General features: G+C 42.9%; 1 protein-coding gene across 3 annotated transcripts in view; it reads right to left on the bottom strand.

The window, feature by feature from the left end:
- The window catches only part of zgc:174863 (uncharacterized protein LOC100136852 homolog), a 29,730-nt gene that overhangs the window by 755 nt on the left and 1,446 nt on the right, over positions 1-27,529 (bottom strand). Inside the window, exons 2-11 of one of the 3 annotated variants that reach the window (XM_034188175.1) lie at positions 25,898-25,962; positions 24,953-25,063; positions 19,455-19,528; positions 19,028-19,354; positions 18,436-18,738; positions 13,581-13,706; positions 11,602-11,637; positions 289-336; positions 152-175; positions 1-73 (exon numbers count right to left, since the gene is read on the bottom strand). The exon at positions 1-73 is cut by the window's left edge and continues 755 nt beyond it. In XM_034188175.1, the coding sequence (XP_034044066.1) occupies positions 153-175; positions 289-336; positions 11,602-11,637; positions 13,581-13,706; positions 18,436-18,738; positions 19,028-19,354; positions 19,455-19,518 (927 nt within the window). In that variant the 5' untranslated portion in view covers positions 19,519-19,528; positions 24,953-25,063; positions 25,898-25,962 and the 3' untranslated portion in view covers positions 1-73; position 152. Of the gene's footprint in view, positions 74-151; positions 176-288; positions 337-11,601; positions 11,638-13,580; positions 13,707-18,435; positions 18,739-19,027; positions 19,355-19,454; positions 19,529-24,952; positions 25,064-25,897; positions 25,963-27,529 lie in introns of those variants that run through there. The other 2 variants (XM_034188176.1, XM_034188173.1) reach the window with 2 other exon arrangements.

Here is a 27,529-nt window from a genome sequence, read left to right as displayed (position 1 = left end):
TAAACAAACAAGGAAGTATTACATTTCTGAGACTGTCTGGAAATGAAGACATTCATGTTGTATGCTGTAATCCCTGCAGAGAAACAGAGAGAGAATTACCCATGTAATTAAAGGTAACTGGCTCTATTCTAAGACAAAAGGTTGAAACTACCTCAGACGTCCTGAAGTTGCTCATCTGCAAAAAAAAAAACAGGCAAATTGCATTAAATCTAACTGATGACAAACGGCAATAAACCTCCCAGTATAGTCATTTACTGGCAGAAATGAATCAAACTAATGCAAGTTTACCTTCATCAGTTCTTGTGTAATCATTTGCAGGACTTGCCTCAGGCTCCCCTGTAACAAATTAGACAGAACACACACTCAAAATGTTTTTTTTTTTCTTTTTAGGAGAATCCCCCCCAGTGCAAAAGAACTGGAAAATCATAGAGAGAGTCCCAGACAACCCAGTGGTGAAAGAAGATTCATGTCAATGACAGAAAAAAAACTTAAACCATGACTAATAATCAGCAAGAACCTAAAAACAGTGTCACCACAGAACATGTTCTTCAGTACAAATAAAGCGGTCTAACTCAAGTAAGTGAACTGTCTTAGCCTGAATATAAGACAGCTCTGATTATAAGACAACCCCCCCTTTTCAAGAAACATTTTTTTGGACAAACATTTCCTGAAGACTAATCATGTTTTTGAAAAAGAAAATGGTTTTATTTGACAATAAGACTAATAAAACCACAGTAAAGAGAAAAAACAGGTTTGAATGCATAAAATTGTAGTACAATAACTTTCTACACTGGGGTGTGCATGAACCTAAACCAATTGTTGTTGTTAGTAATGAGGGGGTGCTGCAGAATTCTGGGGACAATAATGGTGGGAGGTGGACATACACAGTGTACACTGTGGTGTGATTCCACTGCTTTCTTTCTTAATAGTGAAATGTGTCCTGATATAGTCTGAGTAATGAAAATAAAGAAACTACCAAGGGGAAAGGGGGAGGCGCCTGGGAAAACGGGCAATAATATTTGTCAATAATTGCGAATTATTGTATTATTTGTTAATGTTTTATGCTGGTTTTCTTGGTGATCTTGGTAAAGTTTGGTAGATAAGCGATTGCAGTGTTAAAACAGTATTCAGCATCATTAGCACAAATTGTACCCCACACCATGACTTTACCTGTCCTTAAAGGATAGAGATGGTTGTTAACAAGCAGGAGGGTTTATCACCACTTACTGTGGTGCAGGTATATGACATTCTAATGTCCAGTCTATGATTATAAAGCAACCCCATATTTTTCATATGCATTTCCAGGACACATGCTCCCTCCCCCCACCAAAACCGCTGCATTATAGTCTGGCCAATGCAGCAATAGGACAGCACAGGCTTGTTTGAACCCTGCATGATATTGTGGGATTTGACCACTTATGGGGACAGCCGCTCCCGTTGCGCAATATATACACAGCATAATTTCACACGGGAAAATGGTGTACTGTTTTGTTTTCGGCTGCAATCACCGAGGCAGTCGCGAAAAGTGCAGTTTTTTGGTTCCCAGTGAAGAAGGGAAGACAAGGCAAATGGGAGACGTGGTGTCGGTAAGCGTTAGCCTACACAGCTAACCAGAGTAGCTGCATTCTCACGCCTGCACAAATGCTTCAACACGTTTGAGCTCCGGGTCATAAATGAACCACAACACACGGTAAATGGACTGCATTTATATAGCGCTTTTTGCATTTGCATCAGATGCTCAAAGCGCTTTACAATAATGCCTCACCCCGATGTCAGGGTGCTGCCATACAAGGTGCTCACAACACACCGGGAGCAACTTGGGGATTAAGGACCTTGCCCAAGGGCCCTTAGTGATTTTCCAGTCAGGCTGGGATTTGAATTAAGGATCCTCTGGTCTCAAGCCCAACTCTTATCCACTAGACAATCTTTACATGTCCACTTTCCACCGCATCATCATTTTTTCTTTTCATTTTCACTTTCTTTGCATATAATTTGCCCAAAATCTCAGAGAAAGTGCCATGTTTCTGTCCCCAGGATTAGAGAAATTACATCATATGCGTCATATTTTACACCTTTAGCACCTGCCCTCAAACAAGACTGCGCTGCCCAATTATTAAAATCGCTAACAAATATAAGAAATGCTAGTAATGTCACTAAGGCCTTTTTCGGTGACTATAACTGTCCGCATGTACAGTATTGTGTATTGTACCCGGGTGCGGGTTCGGCTTCCCTGACCAGTCGGATCCTCTTGTCTTGAGATTCACTTGGGCTTCATCTCCTTCTGAATCACATCACCTCATCTCAGCTTCTGTCTCTCTTTAATTCTTCTTTCCACTTGACTGGTTCCACCATAGTTGTACTACTAATATAGTGAATGCGCTGAGCCACATGACAAAACCATTTCAGTCTCATTTCGTGCTTTTTCATGGTCATGTTTATCTCTGTAATGTTCTTTCTGATATCTTCACTTCTCTAATTTTATTTCAACGACACCAACACAATCCATCACAGCATCCGTATTTCTGTTCCTTCCAGTTGTGGTTTGTCTTTTTAACCACATCTCTTCTCCATACAGCAGGACTGGTCGAATGACTTCTTTGTACAGCTGAACATTTAGCCTGTCTGATTTTATTTCCTTCCACTTCATCCAGCCCACCTTCATTCTCAGCCTAAATACTTGAAGCTAGATACTTTTGACCATCTGCATCATCTGCATCAGCCATGGCAAAATGTGTTGTGTGGGCCGCCAGAAGAGGAGGTACTGCTGGCCCACCACCAGAGGGCGCCCTGCCTGAAGTGCGGGCTTCAGGCACGAGAGGGCGCTGCGGCCTCACAGGAACAGCCGAGGTGACAGCTGTCACTCATCAACTATGACAGCTGTCACCAATCATCTGCACTCACCCCGGATAAAAGCAGGATGACACCTCCACCACGTCGCCGAGATATCGTTCTTCTACGGAGGTAACTTCTCAGCTATCGTCAACTCTGACAAATAATCTGAGCTCTTTTTGCAGCCGTTTTCCTGTGGTGTTTCCTTATCTGCTGGATTGGCATTTGGTGTGATTAGCGATGGCTTCGCCTCACACCCCAACCAGATAAGTGGTTAAACAGGAGCTGCACGAGTGTGTGATTTGAGGTGGAGGTGGAATTCCCACCGTTGTTGTTACTGGGTGTACACACACCCACACTTGACTGTCTTTGCTCTTCGCCAGCAGTACCAGATCCGACACGCGGAGACGGTGGCCACCTGAGGGACTCGGGACCTGGCGGCTCCAGTATCCTTCGGGTTCGGTGGCGGAGGAAATCGTGTGGTTCCGGTTCTTCTCTAGACGGATGTCTCCTATCGTCGAGCCTGCCCACACGACACCTTTATCCATTGACTTTGTATTTATTCTATAATCTGCTGTGTTTGGTTGTGGCATTCACAACAGTAAAGTGTTCAAATTTAACTCCTTCTATTGTCCGTTCATTTACGCCCCCTGTTGTGGGTCCGTGTCACTACACTTTCACAACAGGATATCTCGGCCAGCGTCATGGACTCCGAGGGGTGTCACCCAGCAATTGAACAGCCAATGGGAGAGCAGGGTGCACAGGCGTCTGCAGGAGGCGTGATTGGTGAGTTGCAGCACATCCTCACCGCCTTTACGGCTCGGTTGGATCAGATGACCGAGCAAAACATCCTCCTGAACCGCAGGGTGGAGGCTCTCTCTGCACAGGTGGCAGCGAGCGCTCAGGGCGCTGCTGCAGCTCCTCCTCCTGCCGACCCTGTGCAAGATATGAATGTTCCAGTGGTCGTTCAACAACCCCTCCCACCATCCCCTGAAGCATACATAAGCCCCCCAGAGCCTTACGGAGGTTGTGTGGAGACGTGCGCGGACTTTCTGATGCAGTGTTCGCTCGTCTTTGCACAACGACCCGTGATGTACGCGTCTGACGCCAGCAAGGTGGTTTATGTTATTAACTTACTTCGTGGTGAGGCACGCGCTTGGGCTACAGCGCTTTGGGAGCAAAACTCACAGCTCCTTACCTCTTATACTGGGTTTGTGAGGGAGTTCAGAACAGTGTTTGATCACCCTAACAGAGGAGAGACCGCTTCAACAGTGCTGCTGTCAATGCGACCGGGGCGCCGGCGCGCAGCCGAATATGCAGTCGACTTCCGCATCACGGCTGCGAGGTCCGGCTGGAATAACGTTGCACTCCGCGCCGCCTTCATAAACGGACTGTCGTCGGTCCTGAAGGAGCACCTGGTAGCTAAGGAAGAACCGCGGGATTTAGATGGGCTTATCGATCTCGTTATACGGTTAGACAATCGGTTGGAGGAACGCCGTCGGGAGCGAGGCGAAGGGCGTGGCCGGGCATGCGCCGTCCCTCTCCCTTCCGGGTTCAAAAGGTTCCGCCCTCCCCACGCTCCACAGCCGCAGCGCTCCGTGGGGCAACAGCTCCCCCTGCTGACATTGCTAGGGAAACGCACAGGGCCAAAATGAGAACAGCTGACAGAATGAGGAGGCTGGTCCGTGGGGAGTGTTTTCTCTGCAGCTCAAAAGAGCACACACAGAAAAACTGCCCCAAACGGCCAAAACGACAACACCCGCCCTTAGAGACTGGGCTAAGGGGGGGTCATAACATTCACGTGGGACACACAAATATTGCCACACGACTCCCAGTTACAATCCTGAGCGGGGATTTAACCCTTCAAGCCCCAGCACTGGTGGACACGGGGTCCGAAGGGAATCTGCTAGACAGCAGATGGGCAAGGGAGGTAGGGCTCCCTCTGGTGGCGCTTCCTTCGCCATTGGAGGTGCGGACACTAGATGGCACCCTTCTCCCTTTAATCATGCACAAGACACAACCTGTAACTCTGGTGGTGTCTGGGAATCATCGGGAGGAGATCGAGTTTTTTGTGACTCCTTCTACCTCCTGCGTAATTTTGGGCTTCCCGTGGATGTTGAAACACAATCCCCGGATTGATTGGCCGTCTGGGGTGGTGGTTCAGTGGAGCGAAACCTGCCATCGGGCGTGTTTAGGATCCTCGGTTCCTCCCGGTTTACATGCTAAGAAGGAGGTCAAAGTCCATCCCAATCTGACGGCGGTGCCGGTTGAGTACCACGATCTTGCTGATGTCTTCAGCAAGGATCTGGCACTCGCCCTTCCCCCGCACCGTCCGTATGATTGTGCCATTGATCTGATTCCAGGCGTTGAGTTCCCGTCCAGCAGGCTGTACAACCTCTCACGACCTGAGCGCGAATCAATCAACTCCACCTCCCCGATGGGTGCAGTTTTCGTTTTTGTGGGCAAGAAGGATGGTGGACTCCGTCCATGCATTGATTACAGGGGGCTGAATGAGATTACGGTTCGCAACCGATACCCGTTGCCATTGTTAGATTCCGTGTTCACCCCCCTGCATGGAGCCAAAATCTTTACTAAGCTGGATCTTAGGAATGCGTATCACCTGGTTCGGATCCGGAAGGGAGACGAATGGAAGACGGCATTTAACACCCCGATAGGTCACTTTGAGTACCTGGTCATGCTGTTCGGCCTCACCAACGCCCCCGCGACGTTCCAAGCCTTGGTTAACGACGTCTTGCGGGACTTCCTGCACCGATTCGTCTTCGTATATCTGGACGATATACTCATCTTTTCTCCGGATCCTGAGACCCATGTCCAGCATGTATGTCAGGTCCTGCAGCGGTTGTTGGAGAACCGGCTGTTTGTGAAGGGTGAGAAGTGTGAGTTTCATCGCACCTCTTTGTCCTTCCTGGGGTTTATCATCTCCTCCAACTCCGTCGCCCCGGATCCGGCCAAGGTCGCGGCGGTGAGAGACTGGCCCCAACCTACGAGCTGTAGGAAGCTGCAACAGTTCCTCAGCTTCGCCAATTTTTACAGGAGGTTCATTAAGGGGTATAGTCAGGTAGTTAGTCCCCTGACAGCCCTGACCTCTCCAAAAGTCCCCTTCACCTGGTCGGATCTGTGCAAAGCCGCGTTCAGGGAGTTGAAACAGCGCTTCTCGACTGCACCCGTCTTGGTGCAGCCCGATCCCAGTCGCCAGTTTGTGGTTGAAGTGGACGCCTCTGACTCAGGGATAGGAGCCGTGCTATCCCAGAGCGGAGAGACCGATAAGGTTCTTCACCCGTGTGCCTATTTCTCCCGCAGGTTGACCCCAGCAGAACGGAACTATGACGTGGGCAATCGAGAACTCCTAGCGGTGAAAGAGGCTCTTGAGGAGTGGAGACACCTGTTGGAGGGAGCGCCTGTGCCTTTCACGGTTTTTACTGACCACCAGAACCTGGAGTATATCAGGACTGCCAGGCGGCTGAACCCCAGGCAAGCCTGCTGGTCACTGTTCTTCGGTCGTTTTGACTTCCGAATCACCTACCGCCCCAGGACCAAGAACCAGAGGTCAGATGCCTTGTCCCGGGTGCATGAACATGAAGTCAAAACCGAGCTGTCGGATCCAACGGAACCCATCGTACCGGAGTCCACTATTGTGGCCACCCTTACCTGGGACGTGGAGAAGACCGTCTGGGAGGCCTTGGCCCGGATCCCGGAACAGGGCCAAAGAACAGACTATACGTCCCACCAGAAGCTAGGGCTGCCGTCCTGGACTTCTGTCACGGGTCCAAGCTCTCCTGTCACCCAGGGGTGCGTAGGACCATGGCAGTGGTCCGGCAGCGCTTCTGGTGGGCGTCCCTGGAGGCTGACGTCCGGGCTTACATCCAGGCCTGCACCACCTGCACCAGGGGCAAGGCGGACCACCAAAAGGCACAGGGACTCCTCCAGCCGCTTCCTGTGCCTCATCGCCCCTGGTCCCACATTGGTCTGGATTTCGTCACGGGCCTCCCACCGTCCCGGGGGCACACCACCATCCTCACGATAGTGGACCGGTTCTCCAAGGCGGCCCACTTCGTGGCCCTCCCGAAGCTCCCGTCAGCCCAGGAGACAGCGGATCTCCTGTTCCACCATGTCGTACGTCTGCATGGGATACCAACAGACATCGTCTCAGATCATGGTCCCCAGTTTTCCTCGCAGGTGTGGAGAAGTTTCTGCTGGGGGCCACCGTGAGCCTCTCGTCTGGGTATCACCCTCAGACCAGCGGACAGGCTGAACGGGCTAACCAAGAGCTGGAGCAGGCCCTGCGATGTACCACATCCGCACACCCGACGGCTTGGAGTGAACACCTGGCCTGGATCGAGTATGCACATAACAGCCAAGTGTCCTCTGCCACCGGCCTCTCCCCGTTCGAGGTGTGTCTGGGGTACCAGCCCCCTTTGTTTCCTGTGGTGGAGGGAGAGGTCGGTGTACCCTCAGTCCAGGCCCACCTGCGGAGATGCCGTCGGGTGTGGCGCACCGCCCGTTCGGCCTTCCTGAGGGCCCGGATGAGGGCAAAGACCCATGCAGACTGTCGACGGTCCCTGACCCCTGCATATCGGCCTGGGCAGGAGGTGTGGCTATCCACAAGGGACATTCCCCTCCAGGTGGATTCCCCCAAACTGAAGGACTGGTACATAGGGCCCTTCAAGATCCTCAAGGTCCTCAGTCCCGCCGCAGTGAGGCTCCGACTCCCGGCCTCACTGCGGATCCATCCTGTATTCCACATTTCAAGATTGAAACCATATCACACCTCACCCCTCTGTACACCCGGTCCGGCGCCGCCTCCTGCCCGTATTATCGACGGGGAGCCAGCTTGGACAGTGCGACGGCTCCTGGACGTCCGTCGAATGGGCCGGGGTTTCCAATATTTGGTGTACTGGGAGGGGTATGGACCCGAAGAACGCTCCTGGGTGAAGAGGAGCTTCATCCTGGACCTGGCCCTCCTGGCCGATTTCTACCGTCGCCACCCGGACAAGCCTGGTCGGGCGCCAGGAGGCGCCCGTTGAGGGGGGGATCCTGTTGTGTGGGCCGCCAGAAGAGGAGGTACTACTGGCCCACCACCAGAGGGCGCCCTGCCTGAAGTGCGGGCTTCAGGCACGAGAGGGCGCTGCCGCCTCACAGGAACAGCCGAGGTGACAGCTGTCACTCATCAACTATGACAGCTGTCACCAATCATCTGCACTCACCCCGGATAAAAGCAGGATGACACCTCCACCACGTCGCCGAGATGTCGTTCTTCTACGGAGGTAACTTCTCAGCTATCGTCAACTCTGACAAATAATCTGAGCTCTTTTTGCAGCCGTTTTCCTGTGGTGTTTCCTTATCTGCTGGATTGGCGTTTGGTGTGATTAGCGATGGCTTCGCCTCACACCCCAACCAGATAAGTGGTTAAACAGGAGCTGCACGAGTGTGTGATTTGAGGTGGAGGTGGAATTCTCACCATTGTTGTTACTGGGTGTACACACATCCACACTTGACTGTCTTTGCTCTTCGCCAGCAGTACCAGATCCGACACGCGGAGACGGTGGCCACCTGAGGGACTCGGGACCTGGCGGCTCCAGTATCCTTCGGATTCGGTGGCGGAGGAAATCATGTGGTTCCGGTTCTTCTCTAGACGGACGTCTCCTATCGTCAAGCCTGCCCACACGACACCTTTATCCATTGACTTTGTATTTATTCTATAATCTGCTGTGTTTGGTTGTGGCATTCACAACAGTAAAGTGTTCAAATTTAACTCCTTCTATTGTCCGTTCATTTACGCCCCCTGTTGTGGGTCCGTGTCACTACACTTTCACAACAAAAATGTTCTGCACCAGCTGCCTGCAGGAGTTTCCAAAATTGCACGTAACCAATATTTATCAAATCTGCAGGATGACAAATTCCCCAGCCAGCAAACTAAATAAAAGATTTAAAACACATGTTTTGCCATTTACACACAACTACAAAGTTAAAATAACAATGAATTAAGTAACATTAAGTGATGTCAAATGCTAGCTTTCGTCCTTTTCTGTTCATGTACTTCATCTGGTTCCATTGTCTACAGCATGATAGGTAACCTAAAATTAATTAAATCTTCTGGGGACATGCACTGTTTTTGCCGCTAAAAGAGGTTGTTTGGCTACATGCTACCCATGGCCAAAAACTCCACGTTGTCATTAACAAGCTGTCTGACTGTGTTTGTAAAGCCATAAAAATTTAGTATGCTGATAAATCTGGAGGTGGCTGAACACAGTGGAAATAGCATATAAACACCATTAGCCTAAGCTAAACTGTAAACAACAAACTGGAATTATATGAAATCGGACATATGTCACAAACAGTGCATGCAGTCCATTGCATCAATAACTGTCACAAAAAATGGACTGATGCAAGAAACCTGATGGACATCTAGGGACTCAAGGGATGGTGCCTGGTTTCCTCCAAACATGATGCCTGGCATTCACACCAAGAGTTCAATCTTTGTCCTGTCAGACCAGAGAATTTGGTTTTTCATAGTCTTAGAGTCCTTCAGGTGCCTTTTGGCAAACTCCAGGTGGGCTACCATGTGCCTTTTACTAAGGAGTGGCTTCCGTCTGGCCACTCTACCATACAGGCCTGATTGTTGGATTGCTGCAGAGATGGTTGTCCTTCTGGAAGGTTCTCCTCTCTCCACAGAGGAATGCCGGAGCTATGACAGAGTGACCATCGGGATCTTGGTCAACTCCCTGACTAAGGCCCTTCTCCCTCGATCGCTCAGTTTAAGTGGGCAGCCAGCTCCTGGTGGATCCAAACCTCTTCCATTTATGGATGGAAGCAGGAATGTTTCTGTACCCTTCCCCAGGTTTGTGCCTCAAGACAATTCTGTCTCGGAGGTCTACAGACAATTCCTTTGACTTCATCCTTGGTTTGTGCTCTGACATGCACTGTCAACTGTGGGACCTTATATGTAGACAGGTGTGTGCCTTTCTAAATCATGTCCAATCAACTGATTTACCCCAGGTGAACTCCAATTAAGCCGTAGAAACATCTCAAGGATGATCAGATGAAACAGGATGTACCTCAGCTCAAATCTGAGCTTCATGGCAAAGGCTGTAAATACTTATGTACATGTGATTTCTTAAAAAGTTTTCATGTTGTCGTTATGGGGTATTGTGAGTAGACGTTTGAGAGGAAAAAAAATGAATTTCAAACATTTTGGAATAAGGCTGTAACATAAAATATGGAAAAAGTGAAGCGCTGTGAATACTTTCTGCATGCACCGTATACAACGGCACCAATGGGCCTCAGGGCCTATATAAGACTTAATACTTCTTCTTTTTCCTTGGCATATGGTCTAAAATACTCACCATCGGAAGCTTTCTCTGAATCTACAAATGCCCAAGAGTCTCGCTGTATAATCTTTGCCAGACAATAACAATTTTACTTATAATTCTTACATTATAATAAATTATATCCTGATGAGAATAATTTAAAATAAACTATATAACATAGAATAAATATTAATAATATCATAAAAACACAATTATGATTGTTAGAGTAATAGTTATTATGACTGTGGTTGATTTTGCTGTGCAATCCACTTGCTGTGGCAATAATAAAAAGTCAATTATTTGTCTATGAATTTGTAAACAGACTCACATTCATGGAAAGAGGAATAAGTGATTTTGATTCATCTATTCACTTTCTGAAGCCACTTATTCCAGTTAAATTTCAGGAAGGGGCTGGAGCCTATCCCAGAGATCACTGGATGTTAGGTTGGGTACACCCTAGACAAGCTGCCAGTCTATCGCAGTAGGGCAAACATGGTACTACTCACATTTCTTAACATAGTGGTTAACTATGCATTCATGCCTGCCACTGTAATAACGTGTACAGTACTGACAGTTGTGGTTGCAACAGTGCAGTTAAATTTGATGGAAATATCTGCTCTTTAGGTATTTAGTCTTTTCAAGAACTAAAAGATGAAGCTTTAATTCCAAGGACACGACCCCACTAAATTTAGATCCACACAGCGCGTTCCCACTGGCACACATAATGTCAGAAAACATGCATTAGATGGGACTAGATAGATGAAGAAAATTGGAGGTTTTCAGGCTTAAATATGAATAAACTCATATCTGAGTGGACAGAGAAATATGAATGAACAAATGAATGTAAATTTAGTAAATGAAACAGCCCAGGCAGATCACCTGCAACTACAGCACTCGGTCTGAACAGACGCTTAAACTTCATTTATTTTGGTAACCACTTACTAAATGAGAGTAAACTGTTTGGAAAGTGAATCAAGTTTCGAAGATTTTTTTTATTATTGTCAATTCACTGGACATACAGGAGCTTTAGAATTCAGGGGAAAAGGGGGCGGGGGGGGGGGGGGTTAGTGGACATAGTTCAGCCTCCTGACAACCGGTTCTTTTACCAAATATGTGAACCAAGTTTCAAAATCTGCAGGAGATCAAGTTTCATCATGTTTGGAATGAGATGTGAAACACGTTTGTGGTGACTGAGCTTGTTTTATGTTGCACCACGTGTGCTATTTGGGTTTTTGTCAGGCGACTGCAACGTCAACATATTTAGCTTTAAAAACCCTAACACCACTCCGAAGGCCAGACAGCTGCAGAAACCGCCCCGTGTTTTAGTGCAGAATTAAAGCGCAGACAGATGAAAACCTTTTAACGAAAACCCATAAAAGAGCCTGTTAATATTTTGAGAATTAAGAGCGAGAAGCAGAAGCCGTGGCAGGATCTGAACACGTACCAATAAGAGGTACCACGGAGTGCCTCTTGGCACCTGCTGAGAAAATGACATAAGTTGACATTAAGTGCAGACTCTCTGAACAAGATGTTAAACTGTGCAAACATTTCCCTACATACAGGAGTGTGACACCGCTTCAACGGCCTCAACGGTAACAGTAAACACTCCTCATCCAGAAAAACATGCCTGCTACTAGGCATAAAACACACACACACACACACACACACACACACACACACACACACACACACACACACACACACACACACACACACACACACACACACACACACACACACACTCAGCTCTGCAATCTTCTGCACTTCCCTGCACGCACATTGTTTGGTTAACTACTTTCACTTGTGTTATGAGTTTCAGGTAATACTCACACATCACAGTAAAGGAACATCAGGAAAACAATATGTGCAGAAATGACATATCTATTTTGTAATATTTTAAAGTAGGGCTTGGTTAAAAAAAATCCAATTCAAATCAATCTTCATTTGAATGATTCAATATTGATTCATAGAACCCTGAGATTGTTGATTTAATATGTATTTGCCAGTGGATTTGTGACACTATAACCCTGTTGGTCTCACGTGACCAACCTCTGGTTCTTATGCAATGCAATCTTACTGTATCTGTGGAATACAATATATGGGGGGAAACACTCCACTAAAATCACTACTGAAGTCTGGTTACAACTTGGATTTGAAAAAACCCATGACAACAGAAAAGAATTGGACAAAAGTAAAATAGAGGTAACACAGTAAGATGTGCAAAATGGAGATAAAATAAGTGGGACGTTCAAAACTGAGGCAAAATCAGTAGCATCCAATGGAGGTAAAATAAATAGCATTTGTAAAATGTAAGTAAAATAAGTAGCACGTGCAAAATGGAAGTAAAATAAGCAGCATGTACAAAATGTGGGTAAAATAAATAGCATGTGTAAACTGCAGGCAAAACAAATAATGTGTAAAATAGATGCAACATAAGTAATGTGCAAAATGGAGGCAAAACACAGTAAGTGGCATGTGCAAAACAAAGGTTAAAAAGTAATGTGCAAAACATGAAAAAATAAGTAGTGTGCAAAATGGAGGTAAAATAAGTGGCATGTGTAAAATGGAGACAAAACAAATAATGTAAAATGGATGCAACATAAGTAATGTGCAAAATGGAGGCAAAACACAGTAAGTGGCATGTGCAAAATGAAGGTTAAAAAGTAATGTGCAAACAGGAAAAATAAGTAGCATGTGCAAAATATGATAAAATAAATAGTGTGCAAAATGGAGGTAAAATAAGTGGCATGTGTAAAATGGAGACAAAACAAATAACATGCACAATGGATGCAATGTAAGCAGCATCTGCAAAATGGAGGTAAAAAGTAAGGTGAAAATAGGAAAAATAAGTAACGTGCAAAACAGAGGAAAAATAAGTAGTGTGCAAAATGGAGGTAAACTAAGTACGATGTGTAAAAATGGAAGTAAAATATGACATACACCACAAACCTTTAGAGGCATTTAACAGGGCACCATGTTAACGATATTGATAAGAAATCTACAAAAGAGTCCATCTAATTCTCTATGTGTACCACAATAAATAAATAAAAATAACAAGCTGTATGCCTGTACAGTGGTACTGAACATGAAGAGTTAGTGTTTCAAAGACTGCTTAACCAAGACACAGACATTTGAGTGAAGGGTATCTTTGGCATCAATTCTTCATGTGGACATTCATATTTTTAACACTACACCACATTACAGGTTTTCGTGTTCAATGTAGTACAACAGTTCTCTGAGTTTCTCTCATGTCCAAGCATGTGAGCATGTGAAATAGAATCAAATATGTAGATTCAGGAAATCCGTAGCGATACTTAGCCCTACTTTAAAGTATTCTGTTTGTAGAAAAATAAACCAGGAATTATTAAAATCTCATGCTTATAAGTCTGGTGTCATTTCAAACTGGTTTGTGTTGACACTTACCTCTCTTGCGCGTTTTGTAAAGCACAATAATTAATAAGAGCAGTCCCACAATCAGCGAGCCGATGACCACCATAGGAGCAACTACTGTGGACTTGTTGGAGTTGGAGTCCTTGTCTCCTCCCTGTCCTGTCAAATTAAATGATGGAGGTTAAATGCTGTTTGACAGAGTTTATTTTGACCAAGTGCATTTCTCAAGTCATTAGCACGACATGTTAAAAATGTCACTTCACTACTGGCAGATAAAACACAGCAGAAGAATTAGACGTGAAGGTCAACCACAAGGAAAAAAACAAGCCATCATTTTTTTAATTTATTTTTTCTTTTCTGTTATTAATTTTTGTGGTGTTCCAAAGCTTTATTCATTTTTATTTTACTTATTTAGTTTTTACAGGGAGATGTCTCCAAAAGTGCACACATATGTACAGTCTTTGCTTGCACTTCATTTGCACACTTTGGCATTACTGTGAACAATAATTGCATGCCTCGTGTCATTCTGTAAGTACAGAATAAGCTGAAATTTTACTTTGTTGGTTAAGCGTCCAGTTTTGTCCTGAACTTGCAGAAATATTCTTAAAAGTTAACCACCTCTCTAGTTTCAGGGAAGGTCACACAGAACACGACAAACCCCGAAAGAGAAAATAGTACAAAGCCTTAATGTGTTCTCATGTGCATGAATGAACATAAACAACACGGCAGTATTTAAATAACAGCCGATAAGCCGAGTAAGCAGAGTTTTGCAAGTGAAATTTTATATCACAACGGAATATCAGGATGCCATAACTGTACTATATTTATTTATATATATATATATATATATATATATATATATATATATATATATATATATATATATATATATATATATATATATATATATATATATATATATATATATAGCACTTTCACTCAAAAAACTGATGCACTCGATGTACTAAATTATGAGCAGGATTTCCAGCTAACAAATATATGTAGCCCCAACTCAAATAAAGTGCATCCATGCAAGATAATTTAATTTCATTTAGTTGGGGCTACATATATTTATTAGATGGAAATCCTGCACATAAATGAATTGAGTTCATCCAGGGAGTCATTTGTTTGAATGACACTCAAAAAAACTGACTAATTGGATTGGATTCCATCTAATAAATATATATTCCCAACTAAATTAAATTACATCATCTTCCATGGATGTGTTTTATTTGAGTTGGGGCTACATATATTTATTAGATTGAAATCCTGCACATAATTAAATTCAGTTCATCTAATGAGCCATTTTTTGAATGCATCCGCATCAGATGCTCAAAGCGCTTTACACTAATGCCTCACATTCACCCCAATGTCAGGGTGCTGCCATACAAGGCACTCACTACACACTGGGAGTAACTAGGGGATTAAGGACCTTGCCCAAGGGCCCTTAGTAATTTTCCAGTCAAGCTGGGATTTGAACCAAGGATCCTCTGGTCTCAAGCCCAACACTTAACCACAAGACCATCACCTTTAAAGGGAAACGTGATCCAGGATCCAGAAACCGGATCCAGATCCGGATCCAGATCACCTCTAAAATTTAATGGATTGTTCCTTGGTCTCATATGTATTTGTGTTCCGTGCAGTAGTTTTGATGTAATCCTGTGAAAAGTAATCCTTCAAAGCCTATATAAAGTGAAACTTGATCCAGAATCTGGATCCAGATCCGGATCACTTCCAAAATTTATTGGGTTCTTCCATGGCCTAATATGTATCTGTGGTGAAAATTTCGTCAAAATCTGCCAAGTAGTTTTAAAGTAATCCTTTAACACCCAGCCAGAGAGACAGACAGACAGAGACAAATAAATAAACGCAGATGACTTTATTACGTCCTTGGCAGATGTAATAAATTAATAAAATGTAATAATAATTAAGTGGACTTGAGAAGAAAACTGGACTGTCTGTCTTTATGTAGCCATATTTCTGCCAGTGCATCTGCAAAGAAATTACTTTACATAGGTCAACAATTGCCATCCAGGACCCAGAGAGGTTCCACAGTGACGCTCCCAGACTTAACCACATTTGACTATTTTTGGAACAGGAATGTTTGGGCATTCCAAATGTTTACATTTTGTCTCAATATTCTAGTCTCCTTCAAAAGGTCCACATATTGATGATGAATTCTCTAACATTAACATATACTGTGTTTCTCTGGTACTGTGTGGAAAACACATTGTTGAAAACACTTGCAGAAAACATTCTGAAATCTTAAGATGTGTTGTTTGGCAGGAAATAAAGTCCAGGTCAGATGTTGGAGGTGCGGCTCAACGCGAACATCTCCAGTGATCTCAATGAAGCGCAACTGCAGGTAACTCCAAAGAGAATTCCTGTTTTATCAGGTGCAGACAGTCATACCCAGTTTTATTTATACAACCCCTGGCAAAAATTATGGAATCACCGGCCTCGGAGGATGTTCATTCAGTTGTTTAATTTTGTAGAAAAAAAGCAAATCACAGACATGACACAAAACTAAAGTCATTTCAAATGGCAACTTTCTGGCTTTAAGAAACACTATAAGAAATCAAGAAAAAAAATTGTGGCAGTCAGTAACGGTTACTTTTTTAGACCAAGCAGAGGAAAAAAATATGGACTCACTCAATTCTGAGGAATAAATTATGGAATCACCCTGTAAATTTTCATCCCCAAAACTAACACCTACATCACATCAGATCTGCATCTAAAAAGGAGTGATCACACCTTGGAGAGCTGTTGCACCAGGTGGACTGACATGAATCATGGCTCCAACATGAGAGATGTCAATTGAAACAAAGGAGAGGATTATCAAACTCTTAAAAGAGGGTAAATCATCACGCAATGTTGCAAAAGATGTTGGTTGTTCACAGTCAGCTGTGTCTAAACTGATGACCAAATACAAACAACATGGGAAGGTTGTTAAAGGCAAACATACTGGTAGACCAAGGAAGACATCAAAGCGTCAAGACAGAAAACTTAAAGCAATATGTCTCAAAAATCAAAAATGCACAACAAAACAAATGAGGAACGAATGGGAGGAAACTGGAGTCAACATCTTTGACCAAACTGTAAGAAACCGCCTAAAGGAAATGGGATTTACATACAGAAAAGCTAAACGAAAGCCATCATTAACACCTAAACAGAAAAAAACAAGGTTACAATGGGCTAAGGAAAAGCAGTCGTGGACTGTGGATGACTGGATGAAAGTCATATTCAGTGATGAATCTCGAATCTGCATTGGGCAAGGTGATGATGCTGGAACTTTTGTTTGGTGCCGTTCCAATGAGATTTATAAAGATGACAGCCTGAAGAGAACATGTAAATTTCCACAGTCATTGATGATATGGGGCTGCATGTCAGGTAAAGGCACTGGGGAGATGGCTGTCATTACATCATCAATAAATGCAAAAGTTTACGTTGATATTTTGGACACTTTTCTTATCCCATCAATTGAAAGGATGTTTGGGGATGATGAAATTATTTTTCAAGATGATAATGCATCTTGCCATAGAGCAAAAACTGTGAAAACATTCCTTGCAAAAAAGACACATAGGGTCAATGTCATGGCCTGCAAATAGTCCGGATCTTAATCCAATTGAAAATCTTTGGTGGAAGTTGAAGAAAATGGTCCATGACAAGGCTCCAACCTGAAAAGCTGATCTGGCAACAGCAATTAGAGAAAGTTGGAGCCAAATTGATGAAGAGTACGGTTTGTCACTCATTAAGTCCATGCCTCAGAGACTGCAAGCTGTTATAAAAGCCAGAGGTGGTGCAACAAAATACTAGTGATGCTTGGGGCAACTGTTTGTTGTGATTTGGCGCTATATAAAAAAAAAATTGATTGATTGATTGATTGATTGGAGCGTTCTTTTGTTTTTCATGATTCCATAATTTTTTCCTCAGAATTGAGTGAGTCCATATTTTTTTCCCTCTGCTTGGTCTAAAAAAGTAACCGTTACTGACTGCCACAATTTTTTTTCCTGATTTCTTATAGTGTTTCTTAAAGCCAGAAAGTTGCCATTTGAAATGACTTTAGTTTTGTGTCATGTCTGTGATCTGCTTTTTCCCACAAAATTAAACAACTGAATGAACATCCTCCGAGGCCGGTGATTCCATAATTTTTGCCAGGGGTTGTATGAGAAAACCGGTTTTGTGTCACATGTCGAGACACGTTCCAATGATGTTTTCTTTTATAAGCATGATAATGTAGATAGTAAGACCAGTATCATTTCTGAGCCAAGATGCTTGTGCAGCTTTGTGCTTTGTCCCATGATCACAGAGCATTCAAAGTTTTCCATTTCACTGCTCTTAGACGATGTGAAAAATGCCATGTTTCACATCACCCCACATTTGCAACAACAGCCAAACATTTCTAAAGCTAAAAAAAGAGGTGTTTTTTGCAAACAGATAATACAACTGGAGTGATTTACAAGACATCTTACGGAGATGTTAGCATGCTAACCAGTGAAACAGGAACGTCATTGTGAAAGACGTTGGAACTGAAACAAATCAACTGAACTCTGGTTCCATTGTGCAGTCAAACATGGACAAAAAAGCTCACTGTGATAGTTTTGAGCTTCCCTGTTTTTTATAATCTGCCAAACATTTTATATATATTTTATATACTTATTAACAGCAAGTAACCACGAGTTGGCCTCGCTCTGGGAAGACCCATCAAGCGACAAACATCAACTGCTCGTTGCTTTGATTTGTAGCTAATCTGACTGAAGGGTACAATGCGCAAAAATCCTCAATTAAAAAGCTGACAATGCAGAAAAAAAAGGTGCAACTTATACACTATGTGCACATGAAAGTCAACGTCTGAAAAGGTATCGAACACTGACGTAGAAGCACATACCTGAACTAACCGGCGGCACATTAAACGTGGCTTCGTCCTCTTTGGATCCACTGGCATTGAAGACCACGCAGGTGTACTTGGACAAGACGGATCCCAGCTGAAGCTTACTGGTGAGGTTGTACAAACCCACGTCGGTCTGCGTCACATCCGTTTTAATGTTTTTTGTCCACTCATAGTTGTCGACATCAAACCAGTGAAGCTGACCTTCTGGGTAACCGCCACTGGAGCTACAGATCAAAGTGGCTTCTGCATTCGGATCGATCGTCTTTGGCACAGACCTTATAGTTGGTTTGCTGTATTTAGCTGCAATTTTAAAAATATACATATACATGTATAGATGATCAGAAAACGGAAATCTTCACTGTGATCTTAGACACAGAAGTCCAACGACACATTTGAATGTGTTGTCATTTATTTCTGAATTGGACATTTATAGTGAAAGAAAAAGTAACTGCAAAGAGAAAGCTAACATCCTCTTAAGGGGAATACCAACCGGACAGACCAGGAAAGTACCCTCCACCACTGTTTACTCATGCAGACTATGTACACATCATTAACATGCCTGTTTCACTGTGTCCGTGCTGTGTCTCACCTGTGACACTGAGGTTGATCTCTCTTTTGTCACGACCTCTCATTGTCACCACTTCACACTCGTAAATGCCAGCATGCACCATACCAGTGTTGGTGATCAGCAATGATACGTTCCTATTTGCCGAATTCCATGAAGGTTCTGCAAACTGAACGCCGGTTGCAGATGTGACTTTGCCGTTATGAAAACTCAGAAGAGCCTCACCAGCTTTCGTCCAAGTGACCACTCGGATTTCTATATCACTCTGTGTGTCTTTGATGGTGCACTCCAGCGTCGTCTGTCGGCTGTACTGTGCTACGACATCGGTTTTACAGTCAACCTTAGGAAGTGCTGTGAATTGGGTGGGAGTTGGGGGGTCAGAGGTTATATTATGAAACTTTTCCCAGAGATAAGTCGTCACGAGAAATGAGCTGAATATACTGTAACTTACAGGAAGCATCTGCCATCACGGCCCAAAGGGCAATCAAAAATGACTGGATACCAACGTAGGCCATGTTGATTTACCTGGAATGACAGTTAAAATAATTATTAATATTGGATAATTACAATTCATGCACATTTAAAAGTCTGGGGATTTAATTGCCATGTCATAAAAAAATGTCACTTCTCAAACTTGTTAGCCTGAACAAGCAACCAGTGGAGTGTAAATGGAGCAACCACAGAGTCTTCTTTTTTCTTCAGTCTTCTGCCTCAGTGCAAACTGTATAAGACAGAGTAAGTATGTCACTTTTGGGTTACTGTTCCTACAAGACGGTTGAACATGAGAGCCTCCATGATGGCGCCCGTTCCCATTATACACCAATGAAATGCTGGTCTACTCCAATTTCTCTCACTCACTCATTTTCAACTGCTTATCCGGGATCGGGTAGTGGGTGCAGGGGACCCCAGACTTCCCTTCCCATTCTTAGTTATGAATGCTATGTTCTAAGAAATACCCCTAATTCCTACACACTGCAGCTTTAAAGACAAATGATTAATAAAAACTTCACAGATTAATGAATGCTGCCCTACATTCATAATAAATAGTTTTGAAATACATTTTTAAGTGATCCATTAGCATGTTTTGTTAAGGCACTTTTTGCAAGCATGAAATAACCCCCCCCCCCCCCCATAATTATCAGGAGTTGTTTGTGCACCACTGTGAGTCCCTGACATTGGTTCTCTATGCAGCTGCATTAAAGTCCTATTTTGTGCTATTTTTTTCTGTTTCCTGCCAGCTGCTGAAGGAGTCACACAATCTGACAGCTGTAGGCCTCATTTTTCTCTTTCCTTCTTTGTTGTAACGTGAGTGTAGGACATCTAGCTTTACAGAAGCTGCATGTAATTCATCATTTTAAGTTGAAAGTTCTGTTGGCAGAGAACGCACAAAAAGGTCTCAGAATACATGAATGTGCGCAAACTGCAAGGTCTGGACACAGGAGGTGAAAGGAGGGACAGTGACAAAATGCCAGCCAGTCAAATCTCTGATGTTTTGCCAACTCCTGACAGCATAATGCTTTTATCCTGAGAATTTGATATTTTCTAGATATCAAGTTCACACATTTATCATCCATCTTCCACTAATGCAATATTCTGTGAACTAAATCTACTTCCAGTTACCTACGGTACGCATTTGTCACTGTCAGCTGAATGGCCAGGCCTCAACCATCGCTTTTAAAGTAATTATTACCTCCACAAATAAAGTACTATGTCTCTATGATTTAGTTTTAGTCTTTTTGAAGCTTTTAGTGCAGGTCTGAAGCTCTGATGTGAAACTACATAGAGTGTTCTGGTGGAACCCTGAATGCATCACCAACCAATCTTTATTGGTGACAATATGTGCCGGAGGCAATTAGGTGCAAAGGTCAAAACACTTCAGGGGCTGCATGTGCACAGACTTCAATATCTCACAAGAACTTACAATGGCAAACTACAACAATAATAAAGTAAAAAATTAATAAAAACGATGACACCGGCATCCAAGCAGAGGTTAAAATCTGCATTTTATGACAATACAATAGGACATGTGATGATCAGGGTATTTCAGGTCACGCTTTTGGCATATGTGATGATGTTGTGCTAATATGCGACTTGACACAAGATGAAAATCTGGGTTTTAAGTGCAGGAAACAGCAGGCAAGATGGACATCACCGCATGAAATGCTAGCAGTGGTCATCTTCTGCTTTGTACACCATCTCCAACAGCTTTTCTCATTCACTGTGGGTTCGACTGTCTGGACTACGGACATTTTGAATGGCTGATGGCCAGATTGGAAAAGGAAGATAGTCCAAGCTAAAAGAAGTTCATGATGCGTACCTGGGTGTTTTCTGTTTCTGTGTGAAAAATGTTAGCATAACCATCCTGACGAATCTGGAGTTTTAAACATGCCCAAAATGCCACAACTAAACCCAGACTGAACTCCATGATGTCAGGATGGTTATGCTAACGTATTCTCCTGCTACATGAGAGCCCCCAACTACAGATTTTCTCTGGGTTTAACTACATTTTGTGCAGTGTTGTCCCATGTGACGGTGGCTTAAATCAAACTGCACTGCAAGTAAGGGCTGTACAACGCCTTGTAGATACAATGGTGTTGTAATCTTGAAAGCCAATGCATAAACAGAGAAAACTTATAGTCTCTGTGTTTTTTTTTTTTTAGGTACCTAAATTGTATTCAAAAATAGCAAATTACAAGCTTTGAATACAGGCCAGAAATGCCTTGAATTTCTTTGAGAGGGCCAACGTTAAGACCAAGGCATCGGAAAAAAGGGCCTCAAGACAACTTAAGTCATATTATCAAGGCGCTACAACACTGAGACAGACGTTCAAATTTAATGAGTCAGAGGGCAGGAGATGATGATGAGGACAGGCTTGTTTAATTGCTCAAGAAACATACTCAAATTAACTTTCTGCCTCTGACTCGATGCACAGTTGAAGTTCTGAAAATATCTGTGATACATTTTTAATTTGATGTCCCAAGTTCAAAATGACTAGTTTGGTCCTTTGATACGTGTAATGCCGGGGATATACGATACAAAAGATTTATTATTCTAATTACACTGCACAGGCTGAGAATTTCAAAAGTGGCAGCAGTTTAAGACCTGCAAAAACACCAATCAAGAAGAAATGTTCTTTCTCCAGCATAGGGAAGGTCAAAAGGTCAATAGGACAGATCTCTTGTAAAGGCATTGTTCATGATTTCCTGCTGCTGTGGCCACAGCGACAGAAAGTTAACAAATGAGACACCAGACTTTTACAAGGGGGGGGGGGGGGGGGGGGCGCAAAATGAACTAAAACCAAAAGGAAAAAATAAAGCAAGAGAAAATGTGTTAATATTTCAAAAGAAGATGTCACATTTCCTGTGACCACATGCTGGATCAATGTTATGTAACCATCTGCAGGTGGACTGTACAAGTCCAGCTGAGGATTTTTATGTCATGTTACACAACTCTGACTTTAACACATCACTGATCGGGTTTATCTTATAATGAACAGACAGACAGACAGACAGAAAGCCTGAACATCCTAAGAGGTTTTGGCATATCGTGTTTCCAACAACTTCATCATTTCCTTCTTTTCTATTTTTAAATGTCAACATTGGTGTAACAGTGAGAAACCTGTTTAGTGACTTGTAGCTGAAGTGGTCATTAATGCACAAATAAGGCCGTTAACCTCATGAGGAATCATTCTGAAAGAGAAAGTTTAACATTCTCCATGTAAAACACACTTTTTAAACAAAGCTGCCAGACTGATTAGTTTTGAAAACCACTAACAGCTGTGCTGACCCCTCTGCTGTGTCTGGCTTTGACGGAGTGTTGTCAGTTCATGGAGCATCGGCTTGAGAGACACAGCACAAAGGTTAAGAAACGCTCATGTTAGTCTTCCTTTATGTGCTCCTGCATCAGCAGGGTGGTTTATTTGTCAATTAGTGTTCTTTCTGGCCACCTCAGTGTGGCCAGAGAGTGTGTGCCAATTACAGGGGCATCACACTACTCAGCACCCCTGGTAAAGTCTACTCCAGGGTGCTGGAAATGAGGGTTCGGCCGATAGTCGAACCTCTGATTGAAGACAAACAATGTGGGATCCGTCCTGACCGTGGAACAACCGACCAGCTCTTCACTCTCACAAAGATCCTGGAGGGGGTCTGGCAGTATGACCATCCAGTCTACATGTGTTTTGTGGACTTGGAGAAGGCGTATGATCGGGTACCCCGGGAGATACTGTGGGAGGTGCTGCTGGAGTATGGAGTGAGGAGGTCCCTTCTCAGGGTCATCCAATCTTTATACTCACAAAGTGAGAGCTGTGTTCAGGTTCTCAGCAGTAAGTCGGACTTGTTTCCAGTGGGGGTTGGCCTCCTGCTTTTTACAGATGATGTGGTCCTGATGGCTTCATCGGCCGGTGACCTCAACACTCAGTGGATCGGTTCGCAGCTGAGTGTGAAGTGGCTGGGATGAGGATCAGCACCTCTAAATCTGAGGCCATGGTTCTCAGCAGGAAACCAATGGGTTGCCTACTCCGGGTAGGGAATGAGGTCTTGCCCCAAGTGAAGGACTTCAAGTACCTTTGGGTCTTGTTCATGAGCGAAGGGACAGTGGAGCGTGAGATTGGCCGGAGAATCAGTATAGCAGGGACTGTATTGCCTTCACTCTGCCGTACTGTTGTGATGAAAAGAGCTGAGCCAAAAGGCGAAGCTCTTGATCTACTCAATCAATCAATCAATTTTTTTTTATATAGCGCCAAATCACAACAAACAGTTGCCCCAAGGCGCTTTATATTGTAAGGCAAGGCCATACAATAATGATGTAAAACCCCAACGGTCAAAACGACCCCCTGTGAGCAAGCACTTGGCTACAGTGGGAAGGAAAAACTCCCTTTTAACAGGAAGAAACCTCCAGCAGAACCAGGCTCAGGGAGGGGCAGTCTTCTGCTGGGACTGGTTGGGGCTGAGGGAGAGAACCAGGAAAAAGACATGCTGTGGAGGGGAGCAGAGATCGATCACTAATGATTAAATGCAGAGTGGTGCATACAGAGCAAAAAGAGAAAGAAACAGTGCATCATGGGAACCCCCCAGCAGTCTACGTCTATAGCAGCATAACTAAGGGATGGTTCAGGGTCACCTGATCCAGCCCTAACTATAAGCTTTAGCAAAAAGGAAAGTTTAAGCCTAATCTTAAAAGTAGAGAGGGTGTCTGTCTCCCTGATCTGAATTGGGAGCTGGTTCCCAATTCCCAATCTACTACCCTCACCTATGGTCATGAAGGTTGGGTCAAGAACTAGACTGAATCAGGTTTCCTTAGAAGGGTGGCTGGTGTCTCCCTTTGAGACAGGGTGAGAAGCTCGGTCATCTATTAGAAGCTCGGAGTAGAGCCGCTGCTCCTTCACATTGAAAGCAGCCAGCAGAGATGGTTTGGGTATTTGGTAAGGATGCCCCCTGGGCGCCTCGCCTCTCTAGGGAGGTGTTCTAGGCACGTCCGTGTGGAAGGAGACCCCGGGGAAGACCCAGCACTAGGTGGAGAGATTATATCTCCACACTGGCCTGGGAACGCCTCAGTATCCCCCAGTCAGAGGTGGCTAATGTGGCCTGGGAAAGGGTTTGGGTACATTAGTTAATGCTAAGTATTTACACATTTAGCCTACAAATATCAAGCTAAATATTTAGCTAAATGTTGAGACAAATATGCACCTTAATGAAAGAGCTCATTGTTCTTCCCTGAAAGACAAATTAATAAAGCATCTAATGGCAGACATTTAGCATGTAAGGCCATGTTTATTCAAACCTGAAATTCATGGATGTTTTGTATAAGAGTTATATTGTAGCATGCGGTCTTTTGATGTCAGTTTCAATTGCAATTTTAGGGGCAATTATAAAATATTCAAAATAAGAATAAAATAATTAAAAAAAATGGCTGTGCAAAATTTTGTATGGGCGGGGGGTGGGGGGGCCTCACCCGGAGAGTAAGTCAGTGTGGAGCCGCCACTGCCTGCTGGAGCTGTTACCCCCACAACTTGATCCCGGATATGTGGATGAAGATGAGGAGCAGTTTTCATTCCACATTTACCTAAAAATGACAAATGCAGTACAGAAGTACCAAGAGGGCAGGGAAAGTCTGTGCTTTCCAAAAAATAATGAAGCAACTGCAAGTGTGTGGGCTGAAGAATGCACTTCTGTTTTCCATGGATGATGTGGTGAGACAGAAGTAATCTACAAGTGATGTGTTAGTACAAAAAAAGGAGAAAGAAATAAATTGACACTATACATAAGAAGAATCATAAAAGAACCAGAAACAATAACAAAAAATTATTTTATTCTGTTCACAGCATTCATTTAGTTGATATTGATTTCTCTTTAACCTACAGTAATTAAGCCAGTGTTACACTGCAAAAGAGAAAACACTACTTCAACTTAAAAATAACACACAATGAGACATTAAAGCATTTAGTTCAGTTAGGCATTTAGTTAAGTAGTTTAGTATATTTGCTTTGTCCTCTACATGGTTTGTTAATTTCAACCAACTTACAGGAATTAAAAGGTTTTGGCGTTAAGTAGTCAAATTATTCATTTAAGTTCTTGCAACATCTTCAATTTTCATCCATTCTACTCAGAAATGTCCATGCAAATTGTTACTTTCATTTTTTTTTTAAACAGATTAGTCATTTATTTCACTTTAATCATTATCAACTACACGTAGCAGTTCCAGTTTAATGATCTGTTAACAAAATCACTGTCAGCCTGTGTTGAACTGTTTTTGGTGTGTTTGTTCCTTTCAACAGGACACACTTTGGACCATTGGTTGCAATAAGTTATCAACTTAACAAAATGTGCACATGTACAAAAAAATAAATAAATAAAAACACTTCATGATGAAATAGCTCTAAAATCGATGCATACTAACCTATGAAACACTTGAAACATAATTGGTGTTGCTTTTGTGAATATCGTTGCCAGTGAAGCTTGGACCTTAAGGAAACATGTCCTGTTATGATTTATAATTTGATGAATAACATTACAACTTCTGTTGCAGCACAGTTATACAGCTTCCATGGTGAACTTATCTGAGAAAGTAATTTCTTCAAAAGAAGATGTGAAAGTTCAGCTACAACTTGCCAGAAGGCACATGGGAGACTCAAGTCAGAGATGATTGGTCTTCTTGTAGGAAAAACCTTATCTGTTCCACCTCACCATAAAACTGTAACTGTTGGTGTAACAGACAGTTCATCTAACAAAGTACAGTATACCTTTATAATAAAAACATAAACATGACTGCAGAATTTTTATTTCGATCGACCTCTTGTAATCTTTAATTTACAATAATGATGCATTACTTGATGCAGTAATAAGCATGAAGTACAATTAACAACTGTCTGTTTAGTAATGGTGTTCATGTTAACTATGGTATTATTTAAACATTTAGAATTTATTAAGATCATGAACACAATTAATAAATTATATGCAAACATTTGTTCATTCATATATATATATATTATAATAGATATATATAAACTGTTAGTTAATGCTTATTGCTGATTAACTAATGCCAGTTAACTGATTATAAGGTGTCAAACATGCTGACCTACATGTTGTCTACACTGTAAAAAAGAATCTTGTCAAATTTACAGTGAAAAACTGGCAGCTGTTGGTTGCCATTTTTTTTCACTGTAAAAAATACAGTGCTGTGTATATGGCTTCACGTAGGTATATTAACACTTGTAAAAACAACAGTTTTGAAAATGTTCCAATAAAGATGAGTTACTGTTACAATAATGGTGAAATTATATCTAGTCTCATGGTATAGCTGTACAATTCGCAATGTAACCCTGTTGCTTTTTAAGTGAAATACTATCCATTCCACAGCATTTACTGTCCTATTTTATGGTCAATTTCTGTTAAAACAACAGCATAATTATTTATGCCTTGACATAGGTATGACTGTTCAATTCACAGTATAAACCCTTTGCTTTTAAGGTGAATTTCTATCCATTCCACATAATTTATTACCCTATTTTATGGTTTATTCCTGCTAAAACAACAGCATAAAAATGTATCGGAAGTGATAATTGATACATTCCAGTGTTTTTTTCTGGTACATTTGCAATTACTAAGAAAACTGAAATTGACTTTAACATGATCACTTTAAAAGCATCAAAAGCGACAAAAGATCCAAAGAATGAGCCAGTATTTCCATGTTTGACCATACTGCCCCCTGTAGGAAGCTGTACAGACAAATCCTGAGAGCACCCACAAAATCAGCTCTCTACTAATCATAATGCTCTGGTCAGGCGGAGGTCTTGAAAAATAAAGTCATACTAACTTATGGTTTTGTGAAAATACTGATAGAATAACTCCATTAATGTCAATTCTGTCATTTGTACAAAGTTAAAAATATAACATATATCTTTTAATGTTGAATAATGCACTATTCTGAGGTTTTGTAACAAACACAGACCGCAAAGCATTCTGGATAAAAGTGCCTCTGCTAAACACTGATTGGTTCTTAAAAATAAGCACATTACTTTAAAATGAAAAC

The sequence above is a fragment of the Thalassophryne amazonica genome, chromosome 15 (genome assembly GCF_902500255.1).
Source record: "Thalassophryne amazonica chromosome 15, fThaAma1.1, whole genome shotgun sequence".
Classification (NCBI taxonomy): Eukaryota; Metazoa; Chordata; class Actinopteri; order Batrachoidiformes; family Batrachoididae; genus Thalassophryne; species Thalassophryne amazonica.
Note: the sequence above shows the minus strand (reverse complement) of the source record. Positions and strands in the feature narration are given on the sequence as shown.